Source organism: Bradysia coprophila, unplaced genomic scaffold (assembly GCF_014529535.1).
Source record: "Bradysia coprophila strain Holo2 unplaced genomic scaffold, BU_Bcop_v1 contig_138, whole genome shotgun sequence".
NCBI classification, from domain to species: domain Eukaryota; kingdom Metazoa; phylum Arthropoda; class Insecta; order Diptera; family Sciaridae; genus Bradysia; species Bradysia coprophila.
In genome coordinates, this window is record NW_023503409.1 from 284,780 (window position 1) to 309,314 (window position 24,535).

General features: G+C 32.9%; 2 protein-coding genes across 2 annotated transcripts in view; one reads left to right on the plus strand and one right to left on the minus strand.

Moving 5' to 3' along the window:
• LOC119073173 (metabotropic glutamate receptor 7-like) overlaps nt 1–8,193 on the minus strand; it is a 114,631-nt gene extending 106,438 nt beyond the window's left edge. Inside the window, 2 exon segments of the mRNA XM_037178480.1 lie at nt 7,409–7,573; nt 8,063–8,193. Coding sequence (XP_037034375.1) covers nt 7,409–7,573; nt 8,063–8,164 — 267 coding nt within the window. The 5' untranslated portion in view covers nt 8,165–8,193.
• Nucleotides 8,194–16,413: 8,220 nt separating this feature from the next.
• LOC119074163 lies at nt 16,414–17,199 on the plus strand. The gene is made up of 3 exons (XM_037180168.1): nt 16,414–16,614; nt 16,681–16,778; nt 16,847–17,199. The coding sequence occupies exons 1-3, from the start codon at nt 16,533–16,535 to the stop codon at nt 17,174–17,176; spliced, it is 510 nt and encodes a 169-aa protein (XP_037036063.1). The 5' UTR covers nt 16,414–16,532; the 3' UTR covers nt 17,177–17,199.
• The last annotated feature ends 7,336 nt before the right edge of the window (nt 17,200–24,535 follow it).

Below are 24,535 nucleotides of genomic sequence, written 5' to 3' on the forward strand. Positions count from 1 at the left end.
ATCATCACCATAACCGAAATTATATATTCCTAAGGATAATAACGTGGAGGGAAAAAATTATCATTCTTCCATTCCAACATTTTCGTACATTTTTCATATTTTGTATATTCTTCGTTATTTCGTTAGATTATGACGGAATTTATGTTTAAAATTAAATCTTCTCCACTTTCTTGTGTTTTTTTTATGATTTTCCTTTTTTTTACTTCTTTTTCGTATAATCGTTAAAATTTAAAAAAGTTCAAATACCACAAGAAATTAATCTGGAGTGAGTTGATGACAAAATACAAAGTGTAAGCTGTCACCACGATATACCTTCAATTTTGGAGGACCTAATTATGAGGTATTAACTGGAACGAAAAGGACGCTCTCAGTTTTTAATTAAAATAACGAAACGAAAAGTCAGAAATAATTGTCCGTGGTAATTATACAAATAAAAATTCCATAACGACCGAAGCCCATCAAAGCTTTGTTGAATGTTTGTAATTAACTGATCATCAGTTTGATGAGATAAACTTCTCCGTATTTCTCCGAATAAAAATGTTTGCAAGATGCTTTACGTAGCGGATGCACATAAATAAATCACTATGGCAGAGGATGTGTTGCCTGAAAACATTCTGAGAAATTCATGGCAAACTTATTTTCAATTTATATGTATTACAATCTTTTGATTGAACTTTTTATGATCTTAATACCTTTTAGCACAATCAACCATGTATCCTCAATACCAGAAAAAAGCTCGTGCATCAATCAAAAAGTCAGTAAATAAAATATTAGATTTTTGTTGGATTTGCAACTTTTATGAAGACAGGTATGTGTGGAAAACATAACAAATTAATACCGAAAGCATCAAGATATACAACCGTGTAACATTGGAAAAGTTAAAAATGAATTTTACAACAATTTAATGAAAAATTCATAATAAATTTATGATTTATGATTTTAAATAAATTTTAATACTTGAGATGGGAAATTTGTATTTATAAATAAAAAAAAGCGAAGCTACAGCGTTTTAATATACATTGCGCACTGAGCGTATAAATTGGCAAAAAGGAAACTATTATTATACATGTATAGTATATATAGCACCAAAAATAGTTTATTCCTCTAACGGTGCAAGCAGAACGAAATTGTTGCAACACCATCTGCACTGGAAAAATTATATGGAACCATTCTCAACTTAAAGTCTGAATTTCGAATTTCCCACTGGAAATATAGCACATTGAAGAGTACAGTGAAAATATTTAGAAAATTTTAACAGAACCAACACACTTTAACGACATTGTCACACTTCTCGTTTAATCTGTAAAGTAGTAGAGCAGATTTTAAGTCATTTTTATTACGCGAACATAAAAACAAATCGAGGCGACATATCGCTTATACGAAAAAGTAGCAATGAAGATTTATATCTTTACATGATGTAGGTCGTAAAAAAATGTAAATCATCGCGATATTAGATATAGGGAGATAAATAACTAAATGGTGTTGTCTCGGAATATAGATGTGATGTTGCTGATGTGAGCCGTAGCCGAGTTTTGTAACACATGGTGTGCGACAAACTACATTCCGTTACATGTGTCATACCAATTTGTTTTTTAAATTTTGTTACGAAAAAAAATTGTGACTTTGTCAACACACCAGATGGTGGATCTAAGCAATATTTCGCAGGACTCTCGATGATTGACGCTGTCGGCGTGGACAATGTGATCGAAAATTCAGTTTCCTAACAAATGATTTTGATTTTTAAATTTCGTTTCTCAAAAGACCTACTCAAAGGCAGTGCCATCACTGATTTTTGCTGTAGTGATGATAACAATTTCCACAATCTATTCATTTCACAATTATCAAAAATAATTTATTTACTGCCTTCCAAGATATTCAAGTGATAAGACACTTCCCTCAAATACTCAAATAGACAACGACAAACTACATCTTACGACTGAAACTATTAAAATAACATCTGATAAAGTCTGAGTCAAGCCATCAGCAAAGATAATACACGCAAATATATTCCACAAGACACTAATTGAATCAATCCAATTTCTTCGGGGCGACACACAACCCATCATTTTCCCATACATTATGCAGACAAATAGAAAAGTATCGAATACACAATTCTTAAAAACACTTATTTACAACCACTTTCCATGTACCAATAAATATCTTATTATTTTGAGGAGCAGATCACTCCTCTCCTTTTTCATTTCATAATGATTTGTCTTCCAATTCGTGCGTGTATAATATCGATTTACAATATTGGATTTAATGTTTTGTAGTATATTCTCCTTGATGGTGTTTTCTTCTTCTTCTTCTTCTTTGTGATCTATTTTTGTTGTTGTTACTTTTGCTTCCTGGATATTATGTGTAACCAGACGTATACATAATACACATCCACCCCGAGATGGATCTGTTCAACGCTAATATATAACTCGGATAGGCTGAGATATGCATAGTGTTACTTATTCCTATAAGACAGGGTATTGTATCTTGATGTTTATGTTGAAACACAATTTCGGTGTAGATATAGAGTTGTTGGAGTTATTCGGATTCGTTGAAAATATTTTATTTCTTATACTGAAGGTTAGTGAAGTAGATGGATGGATATGTTCCACAGTATATTGGAATTCGTTTTGTATATACATGGCATATTTTGGAATCAAAATAAGTTGTCCGTAATTGGAGTATTCGTGATCCAATACAATATTTTGTTGTGCTTGATTTGATTTCGCTTCACACGATATTGTAATTTATCATCCTCACATTCTTTGGCCTGGTGTCTGTGCATCAGAGTATGTCCAGGGTATGCATGTTTCAGCACGAAGTAAGGATTGTATATCGAAAATTGAATTGAATGTAACATACGATGTGTTTGGGAAAAGCAATTTCTGTAATGTAAAATCTGCTTCCGGTGCAGGAATTTCTTTGAGTTGAGTAAATGTTTGTTCCAATCTGGTTGAATTTTAATGTGAAACCATATCGAAATAACTCGAAGAGCTGGTTCGACAATACCGTATGAAGGGAGGGGTCCAAAGAGACGATAAACGTAATAACTTGCCCCTCCTCGTAACACGATTTTATGCACGTCCAAAAACTATAGTCGCACATAACCAGGGACTATTTTTGAGAAATATTTAAAGAATTTTAAAGAAATTTCTTTGAGAAATTTAAGAAAATTTTAAGGAATTTTTGGAAAATTTAAGAAGTTTGAGAATTTTTCAAAATTTTACATCAACTGCTGACAGAAATATTTGTGCATGTTTTTGACGTTCCACTTACTTTGGTCTTTCAAATTATAGTTTGACTGTGATTTTAGATGTTGACACCGAGACCTCACCTATTCGAACATATCGAAAGAAAATAAGTCCGACTTGTTGAGGTTTTAAAAAAAAACTCTAAGACCAACATACAAATATTTTTCTGTTATTCAAAACGCAAAGAATTCCACATTTAAAGGGAAAAAATTCAATAGAAAGCAAAAATAAAATCAATTACTTGAGTTTATTGACTGGAAAACCTACAAAATACTATACGAAGCAACGCATTGAATTTGATTTACACAAAACGTCGACATAAAGACGCTTTCTGTATCTTATCACTGACTGTATGCTTAGACAAACGGTGTTATATATCATCTGTTTGTATAAGAATGAAGTCGCAATTAAATGTTACTCCTTTTTTCCTATATACATTCAACCGTTTATCGTGAAGTGATCGACCCCTCGCAACTAAATTTTTAATTTCATCTCAAAAAGGGACGAAATGGCAATTCATTTTATTTTTAGCAGATAGCTTCGCTGAACAATTTTCAAACGGAATATCTTCACGAATGTCGGTGTGCCAGGTGTATAGAACATTTTCGGAGTATTTGCTTTAATAAAACGTCTCGAAAATATGCAAATGATAGTTATATGAAACTTTGGCTTTATTTAACATTATTACTACCAAAGACAAATATGCTGGCGGATTTCAGTTGTGCATAATTTAAGGAAGTTGAATTTCGGAAATGATCTACGTTGCATTATAATTACATCTGAATTCACATCCAAGTTTTTAATTATACTTACACCTGGATAGCAAACTGTTGGATGCGAATAGCTTATTTTAAGTTTCTTTGATTTATGGCGATGACGTATTTTGGTTATGAAAAGGATGTATCGATAACAATGAACTGGTGATATGTTTTCATCATACTCAGAAATTCTTTCGTTATCCGTTTGTTCTATACCTTTTCCGAAAATATCGAATTTTTCTCAACCAATTTACTTTAAAGGATGTAAACAGAAAGGAATGTCAACAATATTGTCAAACACTTAAAAATTTCAACACACAATCAACTTTAGAGCAGACCCTTCTTTATATATAATAAAATTTGATGCGGTGATATTTTGTGGCAACTGGCAACCAATGCCTCGTAAAAATAAGCACTCACTGAAATAATTTTGAACGTTAATATTTTTCGGAATCGTTGAAAGAGACTCGTTGGTGCCAGTTAGTGTGTGATTTTTAACTATCTAAAAAAACGAAATGTAAGGGACCTTCTATCTCGATGACGACTATTTGTTAATACAATTCCATCAAATATATGTGTATATATACAACCAGTCATGGGAATATAAATTACAACAAATGAAAGTAACAATGGAATGGGACGTAGTTGCTCAAAATTTCGTCCTCTAGATTTAGCATATCATCGGACAAAAAGTATAATGTAAAAAAAACATTGACATACTCTAACCCGGTAATGGAATTTGAAAATAAAAAAATTATAAATAGACATGGGTAGTGTTCCCCATTGGGACCATACATGCCTGAGTATCAAGTAAATTTGAGTCATGGAATATGAGATGGATTGAATGAAAAGGATACCACTCTTTGTCCTAAAACAATACAGGATTAAGAGACATAATGTAGGTGACCCAATATGTGGTGTGTGCAAGGTATGTTTTGTTATTAAGTGTATCGTTGACATATTTATGTATTTTAGTATGATGTGGTTTTCAACGTAAGGGACATGAAGGATGAAAGGGGTTGGATACATCAACGGCTTTTTGTTAATTCAGCTGGTACATTCCGTACTTTGTTTAGATGTAATTTCATTTCAATTCCAGTTACTAAGTCCGATGTAATTCCAAAGGGAGAGTGTTCTAGATGGGAATTCAAATCAAATTTATGAAAGGAGATGGGTTATACTATTTTGCAATTTCCTATTATTTATATCCATAGCAATAATTCAAACTAAGAGTAAAACAGACAGATGTGGAGCGGGTTGATAATGTTTATCGTCTGAATTTCACAACTTAACAGTTTGTGAGACCCATGTAACTTTAAAAAGTAACAGACTACCCACGAAACACTATCAAGTCTCAGAGAGTATAGCTGAAACAGAATTTAGTGGAAATTGTTAGCACAACTGTTGTTAATAAATAATTACAACACTGCTAATAAAAATGTGTGATGATCATATATAGTCTTTAAACCAAATTTATCCGTTCAGCAATGAGAACCTCATAGTTTTTTCAACTTTTTTCAATTCACAATTGAGTTTCTGAAAGTTCGGAAATGAACCGTACACACGTATACCGTTTGACAAAACACATTTTCAAGCAATTTATTACAACTATACAGATGCTTGGGACGATTGATATTGTTTCCCAACTATTTCTGCAACTCATTCTTTTTACATTAAAGTTTCCGTGATGCTGTGTCGACGTCTACAAGTTATTATTAGAGAATCAGGTTCAGAAGAGATTCTGCAGTTGATATATCTACTGTCGTAATTGTTTTTTTTTTAAATGTTGTATTGAGAAATTTCATAGGACAGAGGTGAGTTAGAGGCCAAAAATGTGGACGGATACGTATTGGACCTTCAAACTTTGCGCACTTTTTCAAAAAAAACCTTGTCTCAGAATATGAACGAAATAAACGACAAGCTTTTGGATCTTGTATATTATAGAAAAATTTATGGCCAATCAATTAAATTAAGAGATTTTGATTCGAAGATTGTTAGATCCACAGTAGCAATTCACGCCGTAAGTGTGCCTAAAATTTGAATTTTGTGAACGATTCGATGAAAAAGTGAACCAAAAAATACATTTCAACGCTTCATTGTATGAAAATGACGCTACTTTAGAAAGACCGCCGCACTTTCCATTTTGAATTTCGACCGCAGTTACGGCGTGAATAGACGCAATAAAGGTTAACGATTAATAATTGCTTCGTTCTTTTGATCGGTAAGGGTGTTTCTTTAGGAAAACAATGATAAAATGGAAAGGCAAATTCAGTCTAATGATTTCCAGTCCGGATCTCTATCAACTTCTATCGATGAGCACGGTTGCTGGGTTTCTGTTGATTTGATACTCAAACGACGTATCTACTGTAAAAATTGTCCTAATATCTTCTTTTCTGAAGTTCCTCCAACGAAAAAATCGTATCTTACCTTTATCAAAACAAAAAACCAAACGAGAGAAACTGTAAAGGTAACCAAAGCCTAGGATTCCATTTCGTTTAAATTAATATTCACCGTTAAGCACCGAATCAACGAATTTAAATTCATACTACGAATGGTATAAAAGCTCAGTACCATGTATTAACCTCGGCGGAGTATTTTTCGTTTTGTTTTATTTATTTGGACATATTTGATAGATTGCCGTATATTGCTTTACGTAGCGCGCATACATAAAATTTATTCATTTATTTCATAAACTGTCCAAATGAATCGAAATGGAAACGTGGTTTTACCCTCGAAATAAATATATTTCTGTTTACATAAGTTTAATTTTTTCCATTCTGCATGCCTTTTAGGTAAAATATAAAAAGTGTACAAACAAATAAAATTCATCATTTTCGTGGAAAATTTAAATCAGCAAAACTGTGGATACGGTAGGCGTTATGCCATTTTTCATTACATTTAATCATTTCATGTTCTAGCGTACCGCCGACATCCAACAGTCTCGATAAAGGAGTAGATAGATTAAATTTGCTTTCGAAAATATTACACGCGTTTTTACAGCGTTTTCTGTATGAAGCTTTTTATCAAAATGAAAATAATTTCCGTTACTGCATCTGCATTTCGAGTATTTTTGCTATTCACGAATATTCTACTGATTCGTATTCTATATGTTCTATATGTCTATCGTATTTGTAAAAATTCTGATTAAAATTGTAAAATATTAACTAAACCATTTATGTTGAAGCATTCATATACATTTTAGAGTAATAGCTTAAAGGTGATAATGATTGAAATAAAATGAAATTGTACCAGCTTTAAGTTGGAACATCAATAAGCCCTTTGATTTTCCGATTCATCAACTGAACGCATTAGCTTGCGAATTATTTATTTATTTCAATTGCGAGTGAATGCATATACGTAAATTCAATATAATCAATAAATTCAACGATTTGGTAAACTTACCTTGTTCATATAATATCTGACGAACTCCATCGACTGTTCGAGAGCGTATGTATCACTTGAACAGGAATCAATGACTAAAGTTCCTAGCGTTATATTTGGCAATATGTTAGGATCCTCATTGATCAAATCAATAGCGTACAGCATAGCCTCCAACCGTTGCACACCCTATTTGAATATCAGGAAAGAGATTTTATGTAATTTTGCTTTTACAATTGAAACAATGGCAAGCAAATAAACGAGGACATTGACCTCTTCTGTACGGATATCTAATTTTTAAATGATAAGAACAAGCAATAGATTCTAGATAATTATCGACGTAAAAGATTTTACAATCTGTTGACTAAATTTAGATCGAAAAAGGAAGGCAGGGATTTCATTACGTACTTATTTGGACTTATTTTGATAAATACAACTAGTCACAATCAAACTGACAATGTCCAAACAGTTACGTACTCATATCCATTTCGATACCGTCGGGTTAGGCTATAACGTCATCTCTTGTCAAAATAAAAATTTGGAACCACTATCTACTATTGCTTGCAAAGCTACACGGAAATGAAATTGTCGCAAATGACATCAGATAATAAAATCGTTTCAATTCGAGTTCCGCAAGTATGAATGGTAAAGCTAAAAATCATAAATCGCTTCACTTACCTTTTCCTTTTTGATATCACCGCACGGATACTCATTATTCGTATTAATCTGTTCGTGCATAGGAAATATGCCACCTAACACAATATCACCTCGTGTTCGCATCAGTTTTTTATTCGTCTCCGAATCATATTGATAGGCACCAACAGGTAGCACAGTAAATGATTATCGAAATGAATAAATAAATTGAATGAAAACCAACAGTCTTATCACCCACATTCGATCGACTTTGCATATGTGATACCGTACGTGACCAAATCGATGTTTTCCGAATCATTTCAATGTGTGAATTTAAAGTCGCTGTTAACTTTGTTGGGATAAATTGTCTAAGTATTATTCAAATTGGATTGTATATCACCAGTGCACATTCTTCGATTCATTTTGAAGCTTTCACGTTATTCCAGTTTTTCTTCAAGTCTTTTTTAATATTGATATTACACCAGCTTCCTTACACTTGGTGAATGTTTCGGATTATCTGTACGTATCGAAATATCAACATTAGAAAACATAAATCAGCCGGAAAATTTAATCTTATTATATTACGCACGTAGAAATAAATAAATCAAAAATTTATTGTTGGCTTTTTGTTGGTATAATGATCTTTCACCAGGTGTATTGTAAATAATTTGCAATTTCATAAACATAAATCGTTTCCGCTTATTAATTTCAAATCGGAAAATAATTTGAGTTATGGTCCATGCTATAATTGCAATCGTTTCAATGTAACCAATGGCATCGTTACGTTGGCAAAGTCATTTATAGCTCCAGCAGAAAATCGACGTAAATTTAAGATCCAGCTATGTATGACAAAATGGGAAAAATGAAGACATCACTTGGTTTAATTTTAAATGGAATGCTTTAAAGTGACGGAGTCATCTTGTATGTTTTCTACATATATATGCGGACAATAAATTCCTTGCATTTCTTTACTCCTCTCAACAACCTTTTTATCTTATTTGGTAGCTTTGACTAAAGGATTAAATGATGAAGTGATATTTTAGATACTTAGCTTACGCTTCGAAGCACTATAAAATTCTTCTTTTTAACGGATTAGAACTAATTTTTCGATTTATTCTATTACCACTATATATACATCCCTTCACATAAAGTTAACTAAAACGAATACAAAATTCAATTATTTTTTTTCTCTGTAAACCAAAGTAAATGATGGAAGAGAAATCTTTTTTAGTTTTCTCTAGGGTGTGTACGCGTCGCGCTACCACGCTAGCAGCAATCAAACTTGTGTAATACTTTTTTTATATTTTCTCGCGCGTGATGTGGTATACAAATACATTGTTTCGATATATAAAAATACATGCTATAGATACACACTCATCGCGCGTTCATCTTCTTAGTGGGGTAGAGATTCTTTTCCCTTGAAATGAATAAAATAAAAATAAAAACCAATTTTAACAAAAAACTTAAATCTTTCGTGAAAATTTTTTTGAATAGGTTTATTCAATCCAGAAGGATTTTTTTTTTAAACACACTATGTGGTAGCTGGATTTGGTAATGCGCTGTTGAAAAGAAAAACTTTCCCTATTTTCACCATCTTTTTCAAATCTTTTACATTATCAACGAAAATGAATGATTATCTTATGTCAGTTTGAATAATTAAATCGTTCATTTCTTTGGAATTTATTAAAGATCTAGTTATTTTGCTTTATACACAAAAAGAAAATTGCTAAATTGTGTATGAAAGGGAATTTTGCCAGTTCCAAGAATTTTATGCTTTTAATTATTCAAGTAATTGAACCACCGCAAGAATTTTTAAATATTTTCTTTTTCTACCTCTTGTCTGGTTAGGTGAGTACGATAAATATTTCACACCAGGACTGGAAGCAGATTGCAGAATCACATTTTTTTTTTGTACATTTACTTCACGTAGATTTATATTAATAAATAGTACTAATAACAAGCTGAAACTTTAGTTTTTCATAATTTTCCCAGAATGAAAATTAAATGGAAATTTTAAAAATACCAAACTGTTCAAAAAATTCGTAATGGGAAAACGTTGTCTAGGCTTTTTGCAACAACTTTCGCAACCACTTTGAAATACAACTACTTGACTAAAGAAGTTGCAAAGGCCGTAAAGGGAAGATTATCCAAAGGAGCTTTTGCAGCAATTTTACTAATGAAAAAGTGAAATAGGTATTTGCTTAATAAAATAGGCATTGCCATCCACGTCAAGAATGAATGAAACATTTAACGAAACTTAAGTGAGGTTACGTCTGAAAGTAGAAGATGATCTATAACTTTTTTGACAACAAAAACTAAGGAAAAATCTATTTTCTCTCAACGTGAGAAAAAGTTTTGAACTTTCTCACTACAAATGTCATTCGATTAATCGCCAACAGAACACCATTTTTTTATAACCTTTTGAGTAGAGAAAATGAGATTAGTCACACCGAATACATGAAAAAATTATTATCTTAAGTACGAATCATTCACTTTAAGCTGTCTTTCCGGTAAAAAGAAGTTCCTATTCCGTAAAAAACCGTCCTAAAATATATGATAAAGAACATAAATTTTCTGCCGCAGTCAAGGAATTTGATCGAAAATTGATAATGTCATTTGACAAAAAAAAAATCAGCTCAAAAGGTTTGCATAATGTAATATACGATTCATTATGTAGGACGAAAGTTATCAAAGTAACAGTTAAAATGTAGAAATAGGTCAAAGTTGTTGCATTATAACGAAAATAATTGAAAAGAAAATTTTTCGTTCCCCAAAAAAAAGACGAAAGAAACGTATCAAAAGGAAGAGGATGATGTACTTTCGGTTCAATAAATTTTTGAAATGAATACGAATTATTGTCCGTCCATACATGGTGTACTATATTGAAAGATTTCTGCTATATCTCAGCGACTAGTCGACTACCCGAAATTAGAAAATTGTTAAAAGTTCCATCCATTTTATAAATTATATCCCATATGCTCATGTTCATAGAGGAAATACATTATGTATTGTATGGTGAATTAATTGAAAGTTTGCTACAACTTTTACAGCAATGAAAATCGTCATCGTCATCTTCTTAAATTCGTTTTTGTCGTACCTTATTTTGTGAAAACTTTTTACCATTCTTAATAGAACGATATCGTACATTTATATGGTTAATACGGCACTTTACACCCCACAGTGAAGCTATTATGATGATTGTTCCCAGAAGCGGATTACGAAATGACTGTAGGTATTACGTTGTGTTATGGTAATATTGCAAATACGAAACTAAATTTTCATAATCTGCATAAAACATATTCAGTTAATTAAATTGCCGCTTCATCTGAACATAGAGTCTATAAAAAAAAACTGAGGAGAATCGGAGAATCAACAAAAGAAGATTTACGTGTTTCACTATTTATGTGTCGAAGGCCGAATGAATGTAGTTCATTTTTCCCCAATGAAAACGATAAATTCCTTCAATTTGTAAAAATAGTGCTTCGATGGAAAAAACGAAAAATCAGGTCCTTCCGAAAACAGTAAAACTTTTCTCTAATTTGTTCTGGAAAACATTCCGACTTTGCAGCTACCATTCATTTGTAGACAATGTACACTCCTGAATCGTAGTTATTTACAAAGTCTAACAATCTTTTCTAAGAGCTGTATAGTCGACTTGTAAAAGCAAATATTGCAAAGTTTTACAACAAAAAGGCTAATGTGTGTATGACATCAATACTATGAATAGTATGCAAAGCTACGAATATATATTTTGCAAAGTGGGGTGCTTACAAAGTTTACAAAGTGACGTGCTGAAACTTTGAATCAGCAATTAAAATCTGTAAATTGTTATAATATTTAACGTGATTTGGTTAACACGACACTTCATTTTAGTTCAATAAACATTTTTGCAATAACCGAATATATTACTAATGGTGGTTTGTCAACATTATGGTAATGAGGAAAACAAGGAATAATAGAACCCTAAATTGAAACTACCACCATTAACAAAGCGAAAAATATCACCCAAATCCATCCTCAATTTACATGCTTTTGTGTATCTACACAAGCTTCGCACACATGTTTATATGGCAAAAGTTTTTCAATAAAATTTTCGAAACATTAAATTGCCGGAAAACATACATCTCTGCTAAATCGTTTATAACACCTGAAAACGGAACATAATATTACGTTGATTCTTACTCGATCAGAATCTGAGTCAATTTGATATTACTACGAATTACGTGGGCACTGAATTTATAAATAAAATGCTGACTGTGTCGCTGATTTACTGTATAATAAGATCTCTTTACGAAAAAAAAAAGAAGAAAAACGATGAAAATCCTATTCTACGAATTCAATGCTAACGGAGTTCATATCTTATTATGATCAAGAAAATGTTTTCTTTTTCTGTCCGAGTAGAATGTATTTAACTGTGAAAATGTTGTTAAAACATCTGTTCGGTAAAATGTATGATTTGCTGTAATGTTTATTATGAATTGGTCAGAATAATGAATTGTGTGTAATTTGCGGATTATTAATCTAATTTCGACCAATTCCTTTGTAATCCAATCAAGTAAATATTATTTTCCGTTTGTTGACTTTCCGATTATTATCACACATTGGAGACGCTTTCTGAATATTTTGTTGAGGCCGCGCGGCAGTAAAGTAGTCATAAAGCTACTGACTAGATATCTAGAAATGTAGGTGATATTTTGGTATTTAAAATACAAATTTGTAAGAAAGCCTTCAGTTTTTAGTCATTTAGAAATTAATTCATCAAAATTTTGCAGTAAAATTTCATAAAATTGATTTCTTACCTCTAACAGACTGAAGTCAGTTTAACTTCTTTTTATTTACGAATCGGTGGATTAAGTTTTCAATTCACTTTCATTTATTAAAACTCTGTTAAACTACTGAGACGATTCTTATCATGTTTTTGAAATTTTGTCAGGTTGAATTATAGACTTATAACCGAATTTTTGTAGCCATCACCCACATACTTTCTCGACTATAGAACTTCTGCCGACACTTTTTCAATTGCGCTCATGTCTGATTCCATAAATTGTGATAGAAAAATGTCTGTGTTCTCTGAGAACTGACACTGTATATGAAATTGCATCTACTTTTTTGAACAGCAATTTTATAATTAGAACATCGAACTATCTGGTACTTGAATCTCCGGATTGCGTCTTTCGAGCTAGGACGTGAGCATTAACAAATAAAATTTTATCTTTGAAAACTCCGTGCTTCTCTTTTACCTAGTAAAAATGCAGACGAGAAAATTCCAGCAATTTAACAATCGAAGTTTATAAGGAAGCCAATTAAAATAAGTAAAGCTTATTATCTAACAAATTCGACCTTATAAAGTTGAACATTATAAGCATGATGGAACCACTTCAGTCGTTCATTTCATATATTTTATCCGAAGGCGGATATTAACGAGAAGATAATAATTCTCTCCATTAACTGTAAAACTTTCTGCGAGCAATATTTAAATTAGAAAATTAATTGGAATCAATTCGCTTTTAATATGCGATCAATTTTCCGTATAATTTTTTCAACAAAAAACCTCGTAACGGAGAATACATTGGCTGGATCTTAAACATAGTTAAAATTTAATTTTGTTTATAAAACATTATTTTTTATAATGTGCAAACAGTATATGGTGAAGCACATCATTAAAATTCGATTAGGTAAATAAATTTTAAGTTTTGTTGTTGTTGTTCGCTGCACAGGAAAAATTAATTTAAAGTTTTCTAGAATTGTGTAATGTAAATCAACCAACTGCTACCGAATTTGTAATTTTGTTTGTAAATTCACACGCGTCCTTTAAATTAACAGATAATCTTCTCTGGCAACAACTTTTTCCTTTAATTGCCAATTTAGAGTTTACATTACACTTATTAACTGGCAAGCACTAATGTTTACTTCAATGTTTTAAGCTTTTAATTTTTAAACCTAAAAGCAAAAACCGGAAACATTTATTTTTCAAGTTCTTTAATTGAATTTCATTAGTTTTTGTTTTAAAGAAAAATCCGAATTACATTAAATTCGTTTCTAGATGCGATCATCATCATTTATTTGAACACACTAAACTGATTTACCGCACAGTGTTTCGCAATATTTTCAACGTGTTTAGATTTTGGTATTTACACTCCAAAAATATGATAACAACTGAACGAACTGAACGTCTGGTGCAAGAAATATTGCCTTCATCCCGAATTAGCAGCACACAATGTAAACCGTTCCTGCGTAGCGCGCGCGATGTGAATATAGGTGCTGTGTATATGAAAAGTGTATAAAATTTGCTCTCAGCTCCAGGTCCCCGAGAAGAACCTATGTAATCGAACAGTCACAGATGATCTGAAAACTTTTAAGTGAAAAGAAAATATACAAAAAAAATAACGAAAAATTACACACACTATATGAAGGAGCATTTCAAATGCAATGTGCGGTGCTGTTCCGTTTCACAGAAAGTTTTCTCAATTTTCGGTGATGGAGAAATCTGTTTTCCCCGTTTCTATCGTCTGTGGATTCTGCGAGAGTCTTGCAGGAGAGGTCTTACTCGTTTGGAAATCAATTGGTAGAGTAGTCCTTTGACAAATAGATGAAATAAGGAAATATTTATCTAAAAAAAATATTTACAATTGTGCGGTTCTAAGGAGAACGTGGTATTTAGCTCTTTAAAGTAGTTGCGCGCATGCTTCAATATTCCCCGTTACACTTCCATTCAAAGTTCAACATTATTAAATTGTCGTATATGTTTTGTAAATATAATACATTCCTAATGAAATGACACAAAAGGCTAACAAATGTATGCCCATTTCAATTACCCCTTCAGCAGTCTCGTCAGTTAGTGTTTCAATAAATTGTTTCAATTCTCGAGAGTTGATACATTCTCATTTTAATATTTTAATTTCTTCGTGGCAAGATGTACAGGAGGTGAAATAACGCGGTCTATTGCCGTTTAACTGAGAAATTACAATGAAGAATGAAAATGAAAATTTAATGCCTTTAGAAATAGGAACTTATGACAGAGTTTAAAAAAATGAAATTTATATATAAAAATCAGTTGTTGTTGGCAATGGCCTTACTCTTATCGCATCACTCCATCTATTTTGGTTTGCTTGCATGGCCCTGAACAAATTTTTATTCATTAAAAATTAGATATGCGACAAATTTTAAAAGTATCAGATAAGTTTATGCCCAACCGGCCCATTGGAGGCCTCGGACTCATTCAATCTAATGTAGAATTAATGCAAGTTTATAAACGTTAAATTATACAAATGTATACTCTTATGAAGCGAAGCATCTGTTATGAACTGGACATCGACGACAAACATAAGCAATGAGCTCTTTCCTCTTACATAGAAAATTGATGTTAAAGCTATTGAAGTAACAGATGTGTTTTGAAACATTAGAAATAAATTCAAACAGATAGAGTTGTAGATAATTATGGGGTTATCCTGATACATTTGCCGCCTTTAATATTCGATAAAAAACGATTTTCTAGAACCAGCCTAGAATTTTTTTTGGATGGTAATAAATGAACGTTATTAGTTTTTGGTTGATCGTTAAAAATAACTCAGTTTACCAATATTTTCGGTAAATTGGTACCAATTTCGACTTTATAATGGTAAAGGGATTTAAAATATTTGTAAAAGGAGAAATTTATTGGTAGACCGGGAAAAAATAATCCCTCGAATATAATTTCCCATTTTTTTTTGTTTTCTTTTAAAAGTACTGGGTTAGTGAAAATGCAGAAAACTTTTAAAAGAAAACCTTCAAATTTTTTATAAGAAAATTTAAAAATATCCAGATATATCTAGATAGTTGACGAAAACCCCTAAGAGTAATATGTTTGCTAAACTTTTTGAATCGAATTAATTTGAAGCCACACTGAAGTATTCAGCCGATTCGTTTTGACAACTACCTCAATCAGTGGAGTTCGAGGGGGAAACCACTCTTTTTTATTGATGTGATTAACATTATTAACCTGTGATTATCATGATGACGAATTGGTGATTCACCAGCATTTGACCGGGGGAATCGTCGCAAAACTACAAATAAACGTGAAATATAGCGGTTAATCACCAATTAACCGTTTGGATTCACAAAACTTATGTGTCTGATTAACAGATTAACTGATTAACCATGTTAATCACAAAATAGTGGTTTCCCCCTCGGTGGAGTGTATGTGGAATATAGAAAATCGTCAGTGGCTGGTTCTTAGATGTTAAAAACTGCAGTGCTCAACGTTATATACTGGTGAAAGGTTTAGATAAAGACATATCAACGAAACATTGTCACCATTCTTTATCATTTCTTAGCGAGTGACTGAATTCCATATCATAATTTTTTCTTCATGTTAATCATTCTCTATGATTCACAGTAACTCAGATTTTTCTGTTCAAATCACTCCTTATCGTGGTGAAATTCTGACTTGATGCGCCATATAAGACATAAAATTAATTTTTCTTATTTCAATTCTCGTTGAAGTCACAAAGGAATAACGACTCTAAAAACTATCAACATGAATATCATCATTCTTTTAATACTTTTTATTTTGCAAACTGTAAGGTATTCTGCACTTGGAAGTCTAGTTACGCAAACAAGTATTTATATTCCAAAATCTTTGAATTGTGGCACATCTTTAACTAAATTCATTTCTTATATGATAGAATGCAGTAATTGCCAGCCTAATCTATCAATACCTGAAACCCCTTCACTCAATGCTAGTGGCGATGAAAACGAAGACCTCGAAAAATTTACATTATCGGTGAGTCAAGAATTAGTTATGGATAAGTATTACATATGTGTACAGTAGAAACATACATTCAATTTTAGACAATAATATCCCATGACAATGGCATTACGTTATCGTCGAAAATAATGGCAGATGGCCCGACAACAGCATCTGCATCAACATTTCAAACGGTTGCACCTATTCTGCTGTTAACAACATCACACTTGGAATCTACTGTATACAATCGAGTCTACTCTACGCCAAGAACTTCCACTAAAAAACTCAATTCAACTAAAAATTCAAAAGACGTCGAGCTTTTTATTCTTATACCTTTGATTTTGATTGCTTTGACACTGATGTCAGTTGCATTGGTTTTGTTGTTACTAATTCAAAAATACAGGACGAAGAATCGCCGTAGCCTTGGAGTGTAAAATGCTTATAAAATTAGATGAAAGACTGATCTGTAATGTGATATTAAACGAGTTTAATACTAAATCGTTCAACCCGAGAGCTCATTTTGTTCCGATTTCATTTTAATGATTACTACAGCAAATTATTACAGGAAAATACTAACGCAAAATGATCCTTTCCACATGGTTCAAAGAGTACATGTATGTAGGCGCCTGTTTTCGTTTTTCGAGTTAGTTTATCGAAGATGATAACTTTATATCTGGGTAACAGATTTGTACTTATGGGACAGTTCACTTGGATGAACTCTTTTAAAAATTATGGCGAAATATTTGTTTATTCGATCCAGGTCATCTACGTATAGAGTGTCGACGCCAGTTGGAAGGAAATAATCTCAAGTTCTTATAACGAACATTAAATTCTGGTGATGCACATTGAAATAAATTCAGTTCATCACGCGAGTTTTAAGACAACGAACAGATCGACATGAATCTATCATCGCTGTGAGTTTTATTCTGTTGCAATGGTTCAACGTTAACGTTGTCATTGGAGGGAATATCTAGTCAAAAGGTTTGTTTCTTACGAATTTCTTTGCTTCTCAACCGTGGAATTGCAACTAAATCAGTATTTTTCTATAGAATGTAACTATTATCGCAACAAATTACCGCAATTATCGGAGGTATTTAATGACAATAATGAAGATGCAGCCTTGAAAGAGTTTCCTTTTATGGTAAATTAAGTTTTAAAATAACACAGGAAACGTCAGACAATTATGTTGTAGGCGAGAATAGAAAATGACTCAAACTATTATTGTACTCGTACTGGAATACTTATCAGCAAAAATTTCGTCCTAACATTGGCATCGTATAAGGAGTAAGTTAAGTTGATAAAATACATGTGTTATCCTTGGAGATTTGAATATGGCAACAAGGAAAGATGATGCTCAGTTACAGTATTTTGGAGTCGTCGAAGAGTTCAAACATCCCCAGTATTCCAGTGATTTAACTTTCGACCTCAAATTGCTGATGCTCAATGCTTTATTCAAATTCGATGAATTAATTCGATATGCTTACCACAGTCCGAAACAACGATATCACAGCAGTTCGAGGGGTAACCGACTGGCCAAAATGGTGGCAAATCAATTTCTAATTCCTTTCAATTCCGTTTAATTACCTCAATTACCGGACCAAATCGTCTAATTGCCGGATTCGCTCTATTTCCTTTCAATTCCTTTCAATTCCGTTCAATTCCGTTCAATTCCGTTCAATTCCTTTCAATTTCTTTCAATTCCCTTTCAATTCCCTTTCAATTTCCTTTCAATTTCTAAAGGTACTTCCTGTCAATTCCTTTTAATTGCTCTTAATTCCTTTTATTTCTTTAATTAACGGATTAACACCACTACTTGCCGGATTCGCCCTTCAATTACTATAATTCCAATCAATTCCTTCAATTCCACGAATTTTCGAAATAATTGCTCGATATTTTCAAATAGATATAAATTTAAAGTCAAAGTTAAACCCTTAAGCATTTTGGAAAAAGAATCGTCAGACTATATCAAGAAAAAATTTGGAACAACTATGTTGTCCTACATTTGTGACTCATTTTGTTAGAATCTTTAATTTTTACTCATACTTTTACGAGGGGTAACCGACTGGCCAAAATGGTGGCAAATCAATTTCTAATTCCTTTCAATTCCGTTTAATTACCTCAATTACCGGACCAAATCGTCTAATTGCCGGATTCGCTCTATTTCCTTTCAATTCCTTTCAATTCCGTTCAATTCCGTTCAATTCCGTTCAATTCCGTTCAATTCCTTTCAATTTCTTTCAATTCCCTTTCAATTCCCTTTCAATTTCCTTTCAATTTCTAAAGGTACTTCCTGTCAATTCCTTTTAATTGCTCTTAATTCCTTTTATTTCTTTAATTAACGGATTAACACCACTACTTGCCGGATTCGCCCTTCAATTACTATAATTCCAATCAATTCCTTCAATTCCACGAATTTTCGAAATAATTGCTCGATATTTTCAAATAGATATAAATTTAAAGTCAAAGTTAAACCCTTAAGCATTTTGGAAAAAGAATCGTCAGACTATATCAAGAAAAAATTTGGAACAACTATGTTGTCCTACATTTGTGACTCATTTTGTTAGAATCTTTAATTTTTACTCATACTTTTAGAAGAGATTTTTCAATTTCAATTTAGATTGAACCGTCCAATTGACTGCAGTTTTGTTTAAAATGATTTCACATCGCAGATCATTGTTTATTTTAGATAAATAGTATTTTTCGTACCAAGTCAGGAAATGACGAAAAACTTTTATGCCGACAACTGAAATACGACATATTTTGCCATGATTTTTCATTAAGAAATGTCAGTTTTTCCCGAACTATATATCGTGCAGGAATAGTTATTTACGTATATGTTGTGGACGGTATATTTTAGGCAATTTCGCGGATTGTAGCGCGAACGAAGTGAGGGCGACAAGCGATAGTGCCTAAAATAAACCGTCCACAACAGATGCGTAAATAACTTTTCATTGAGCGCGCAGCGCGAAGCGCTGCGCTCTTAATACATGACTTTACAACAATCTAAAAAACGATGCCCGAAGGGCATCGTTCTCTTTAAAAATCTAAAAAGTAGGTAGGAGTGTTCTGTGGGGTGATTAGATGTGGAAAAGTCGGTTTATTTCTTTTTGTACACAAAAAGTCAGTTTTGTACACAAAACTTACATTTTGTACACAAAAAGTTTATTGTTTATTATTAAACCATGATTTTGTACACAAAAATGATTATTTTGTACACCAAAATGCTTATTTTGTACACAAAAATGATCAATTTGGACACAAAAAGTTCATTTTGTACACAGTAAGTTCGTGTTGTACACAAAGAAGTATAATTTTGTACACATAGAAATATCATTTTGTACATAAATTTGATGATTTTGAGAGATATAAGAATATATTGATTCAGCGACGTTAGCGTGTTTTAATAATGAGCTGTTTGAGATGAGAAAGTAATTGGTAAAAATTATTTATTTATGTAGCAGCGCCGCAGGCCGTGGAATATAAAAGAAAAAAAAAAGCGGGGTCGAGGGGCGGCAGCCCCCGCAGTGGGGGGTCAAGGGGGAACAGCCCCCTTGCGGGGTCTAAGGGGCGGAGCCCCTAGCGGGGTTTGGGGCAGAGCCCCATGAACGTACGGCAGCCTGCAGGGCGTAAAGAAAAGCTCGCCGCAGGCGCGGGGGTTTGGGGGCGGAGCCCCCGCACAAACAAAATACATCATCCTACAGTAAAGACAGTGTACGAAACAAGATGTAGTCCAATGACAAAAGATTGAATTAAGCAAATATACTTTTGAAAGACTACAGACACAAATTACACGTTCTCTTCTCTAACTGTATTACCTCTTCTTTTTGGTGCCGTTGTTCTGTTAATTATTAACTTCTAGGAATGAAAGTGCTGCTCAATGCAATTTATGTTTATAATAAAAAAATCTCTCAAAATCAAAAAACACAGCCAATTGAGAACTCTCATTGTGATAAAGCTTCTTTGTTTTGTCACACTTGATAACTTATGTGCTGAGATCGCGTAAAGCTAATTCAAAAAATTGCTAGAAGCTTAACAAGATTTTGTGTACGAATAGTGTTTTCTGTGTACGTTGTTACGGTTTCCGTGTACAAAATCAGTTATGTTTGTGTACAAAATATTTTTGTTTGTGTACAAAACAGACCTTTTGTGTACAAAATAATCAATTTTGTGTACAAAATCTTTAATTTTGTGTACAAAATATTTTTTGTGTGTGTACAAAAGGGACGTTTTGTGTACAGAACGTACTTTTTGTGTACGAAATGAAATGAACCGGTTAGGACTGAGGCCGTACCTCGGACCTAATGATTTTATCATTGATTTCGGTAGTGCTTTTGATGCTGATTCAGGAAATGTGGGTCAAAATTTTTTTTTATGCGTCGCTTGGCCGCTAGGTGGCTTCAAAGTCGGAATTTTTGAAATTTAAAACAGCTGCCATTTCGCGTAAAATTAATGGATTGGCGTGAAATTTATGTCTAAAGGGTTTTCGAGGTCGGCGCTTCCAATAAAACACATTTGAGAGCGGTCAGAAGCGTGTGAGCGGCCGCAAATAGCAAAAAACTGCTTTTTCTGACAGTTTTTCTCGATTTTCTCTAAAATTTGTCGATGGATTTTTTTGATATGCACATCAATCGATAGCCACTGGAAATACCTATCGATTGATGTGCATATCAAAAAAATCGTTGGAAGCGTTTTCGAGAAAATTCGGAAAATGTACCAAAACATGGCAACAACTTTGACGTTGGTACGGCGACAAGATGACGTCGTAGAGTTTTGGTCTCTTCTGAACAAATGTTTAAAAATGAAAGTTAAGAGGGTCCCAGAACAAATTTTTTATTGCCGAGGTCAGTAGATCGATTTGAGATTTTAAGTCACTCGATGTCCCAAGAGTCTCAATGTGCGGCACCAAAATTTCATTTTACAGTAGATGTCTTTATGTCGCTTGGATTTTGTATACAACAATATCATCATAACGCATCGATTCTTAGACAAAAATCTATTTCCCAAAGTTTGGACCATCAATAATCTGATCTAATCTAATGTAAACAGTTGATGCTGGAGCATTTTCCTAAAAGAATTCGAAAATTTGGATGTGCCTGTTTCGATGCATATTTATGAATTAAATTACCTGCGAAAAGATAAGGCCTATCGATTCCACAACATTTTGTCATCAAACACTAAATATTTTAAATTTTTTATTAAAATATTCGAGTTTTGATTTCAACTCTTACGAAATTCCATCAATACAACGAACCATTTTGTAAACATCAACAATATTTCGCTTTTTCAATACGTCAAAATGGCAGTACTGAACGTACTAGATCAATAGGTGTAAAAAATCGTTCATTTTTGTGAGCGCTTAAATTTGAAAAAGTTCATACTTCACATGCAACGGGATACTGACTGATTGTTGTACTATTTTGCCATTCAATATGTTTAAGTTGAGATACACAAAATTAACATTGCAAATTTTTAAGTCTATGTAAAAAAAATCAAATTTTTACGGTAATTTGCTGTACATCGATGACGTGGGATCGCTGTGACGATTGTAAATTGTTTGACACCATCTATTTTACTACATTTTCAATAATTTTAAAGTGAAATATTTGCTTCGGTTCAACTGAATTCATCCTTTTACAAATTGTTATAGGAAAGCAGTTTTACCTTTTAAAATCTGGAACGAATAGATGGTTTCGTGGATTGACCTAAATTTTAAATAATCTTTTGCGACGTCCGAACGGATCTTAATTAAATGGCCACGTTACCCCGTTACATGGCGAATGAATCGCATAGGTTATAAATGTAAAACTTCTTGAACCAATTTTTCAAAGATTCAGAATTTTCAGTCAATTTTTGAAATTAAGAATCATTTTCAATGTTCATGATGTAAAAAGTCGTTAATGGTTAGTACTCTAAATTATGGAGCGGTTATCCAAAGAAAGAAACGCGGGGGACACACTACATCTAATGATAATTATTGCTTATTTCAATACAAATAATTCACCTACCGAGATGATTAGCGTTGCCGTGATGATGGAGTGAATTCAATTTTTATGTAAAATCACCAAAGGTCCTACACAAAAAAAATTATAAGTATGGAAGGATTAATTTCAACAGATTATGCAGACTGTAGTTTTTGCACTGGGTCAGTAATGCAAGAGTGTCTGCATAAAAAATTTTCACAAACGATTTATCTATCCCATGAAGAAAAACTAGGATGATGGTTAAGCAGCTTTAGCTGCTTAGGATGTCACTCCTTTTGAGTTTACTACTGTGTTTGGACCATCAACAACGAATGAGATATATAAGAGACTAGTGCTGAGGGCCTAAGTTACGAGAAAAATTCCGAAATTTATGCCCAGGGCATGAAAAAAACTTCATTTTTTTACGATTTATGGTGCGGGAAAGAAATTACATGAATTTTTCCATGACTATACGATTGATTAATATGGTGAATGTGAAGTGTGTATGTTTTCAAGTAAGTTGCTGTGTTTTGTCTATTTCAGTTGTCCGATGCACAAAACGTTGTTCATACCTCGACAGGAAATGGATTTGTTCAGCACACGTCAGCAAAGGCAAAAGCACTCAATTTTTTGTTTCGCTTAAGTAATCGACATCGTAAGATTTTAGGCTTTTGAAAAGTTCATGGAATAGATGATATTGTCGGTGATGCATTTTTTTGTAAAGGTTTGAAACTGGAGCATTTCGCAACGGTAATGCCCCAGCCTAACATTCCCCCGACGAATATTCACTTGTTTGTTGCGGCTCAAACTCTTCCGTATCTGACTAACAAGAATCGTCCGAAGAAGAATCCTTCAGTGTGCACATTTTGAACATAAACGGACGTTGGACCTGTTCTAAAATGGAACTGATCAACACTGTACACTGTTATTTATTGTGCGGGAGCTTTTAAAATTAAAACAAAAAGGAAATAATGTGGTTTTGCATTTGCTGGTCCTTCTTTCCGATAATCACACTTATCAGCATTTACTCTCATTTACTTTCGATTCCTTACAATTCCACATATTTCCAGTCAATTCCAATCAATTCCGATCAATTCCTGCCAATTCCATCAATTCCAATTATTTACCGGATACTCCGGCAATTCCTTTGAGGGTGTGTAGTCAATTTCCCGAGTCGGTTACCCCTCGCAGCAGTTATAGGAAATCGGTTGGAGTCGAACAAATTTTCGCGACAATGGTCATTTGTATAAAATAAAGTTGGACTATGAATGAATAATAGTTTTATTAGTCTACTATTTCCTAGCCGACTCTAAGGTGGTCAACTTATCAACTTAAAATCACAAGATAAACCTTACAACCAACTACAAGTCGAATAAAAAAGTTAATGCAAAAAATCGATAAACAAACTATTTTCTGTGCCACGACGATGGACGGTGACCGAGTTATGTGCGATGTAAGTAAAACGGATTCAAAAATTCCGCAATGAATACCACATTTTGATGCCAATACTGAATGTTTGATTTCAAAAAGTAATTAACGTACACTACACATACACACCTCATTAGGTGGAACCCATCGTTCACAAAAGAATTTCACGAAAAGCCGAGTCAAGCTTTTAATATTTCTACTAATATTTAAATTTTATTTTAAGGGATTCTTTGGCGCCGCTCTTTTGAATTACAATCATAAATTGTCCACATTGCACGAAGTCATCGGCATTGCAATAACAAACAATGGATGTAATGATAAATGTCCAACGGTCTTCGTTCGAATATCAGCTAGCATTAGTTGGATGGAGAGCGTCGTTTAACCTGATAAAATTCAAGGAAACGT

Bases quoted from the DNA above. Each gene is read 5' to 3' on its own strand.
- LOC119074163 (XM_037180168.1), top strand. From the start codon at position 16,533: ATGAATATCATCATTCTTTTAATACTTTTTATTTTGCAAACTGTAAGG. The intron at 16,615-16,680 runs GTATTTATATTC...CTTATATGATAG, and splicing joins AAGTCTAGTTACGCAAACAA to AATGCAGTAATTGCCAGCCT. The intron at 16,779-16,846 runs GTGAGTCAAGAA...ATTCAATTTTAG, and splicing joins TCGAAAAATTTACATTATCG to ACAATAATATCCCATGACAA.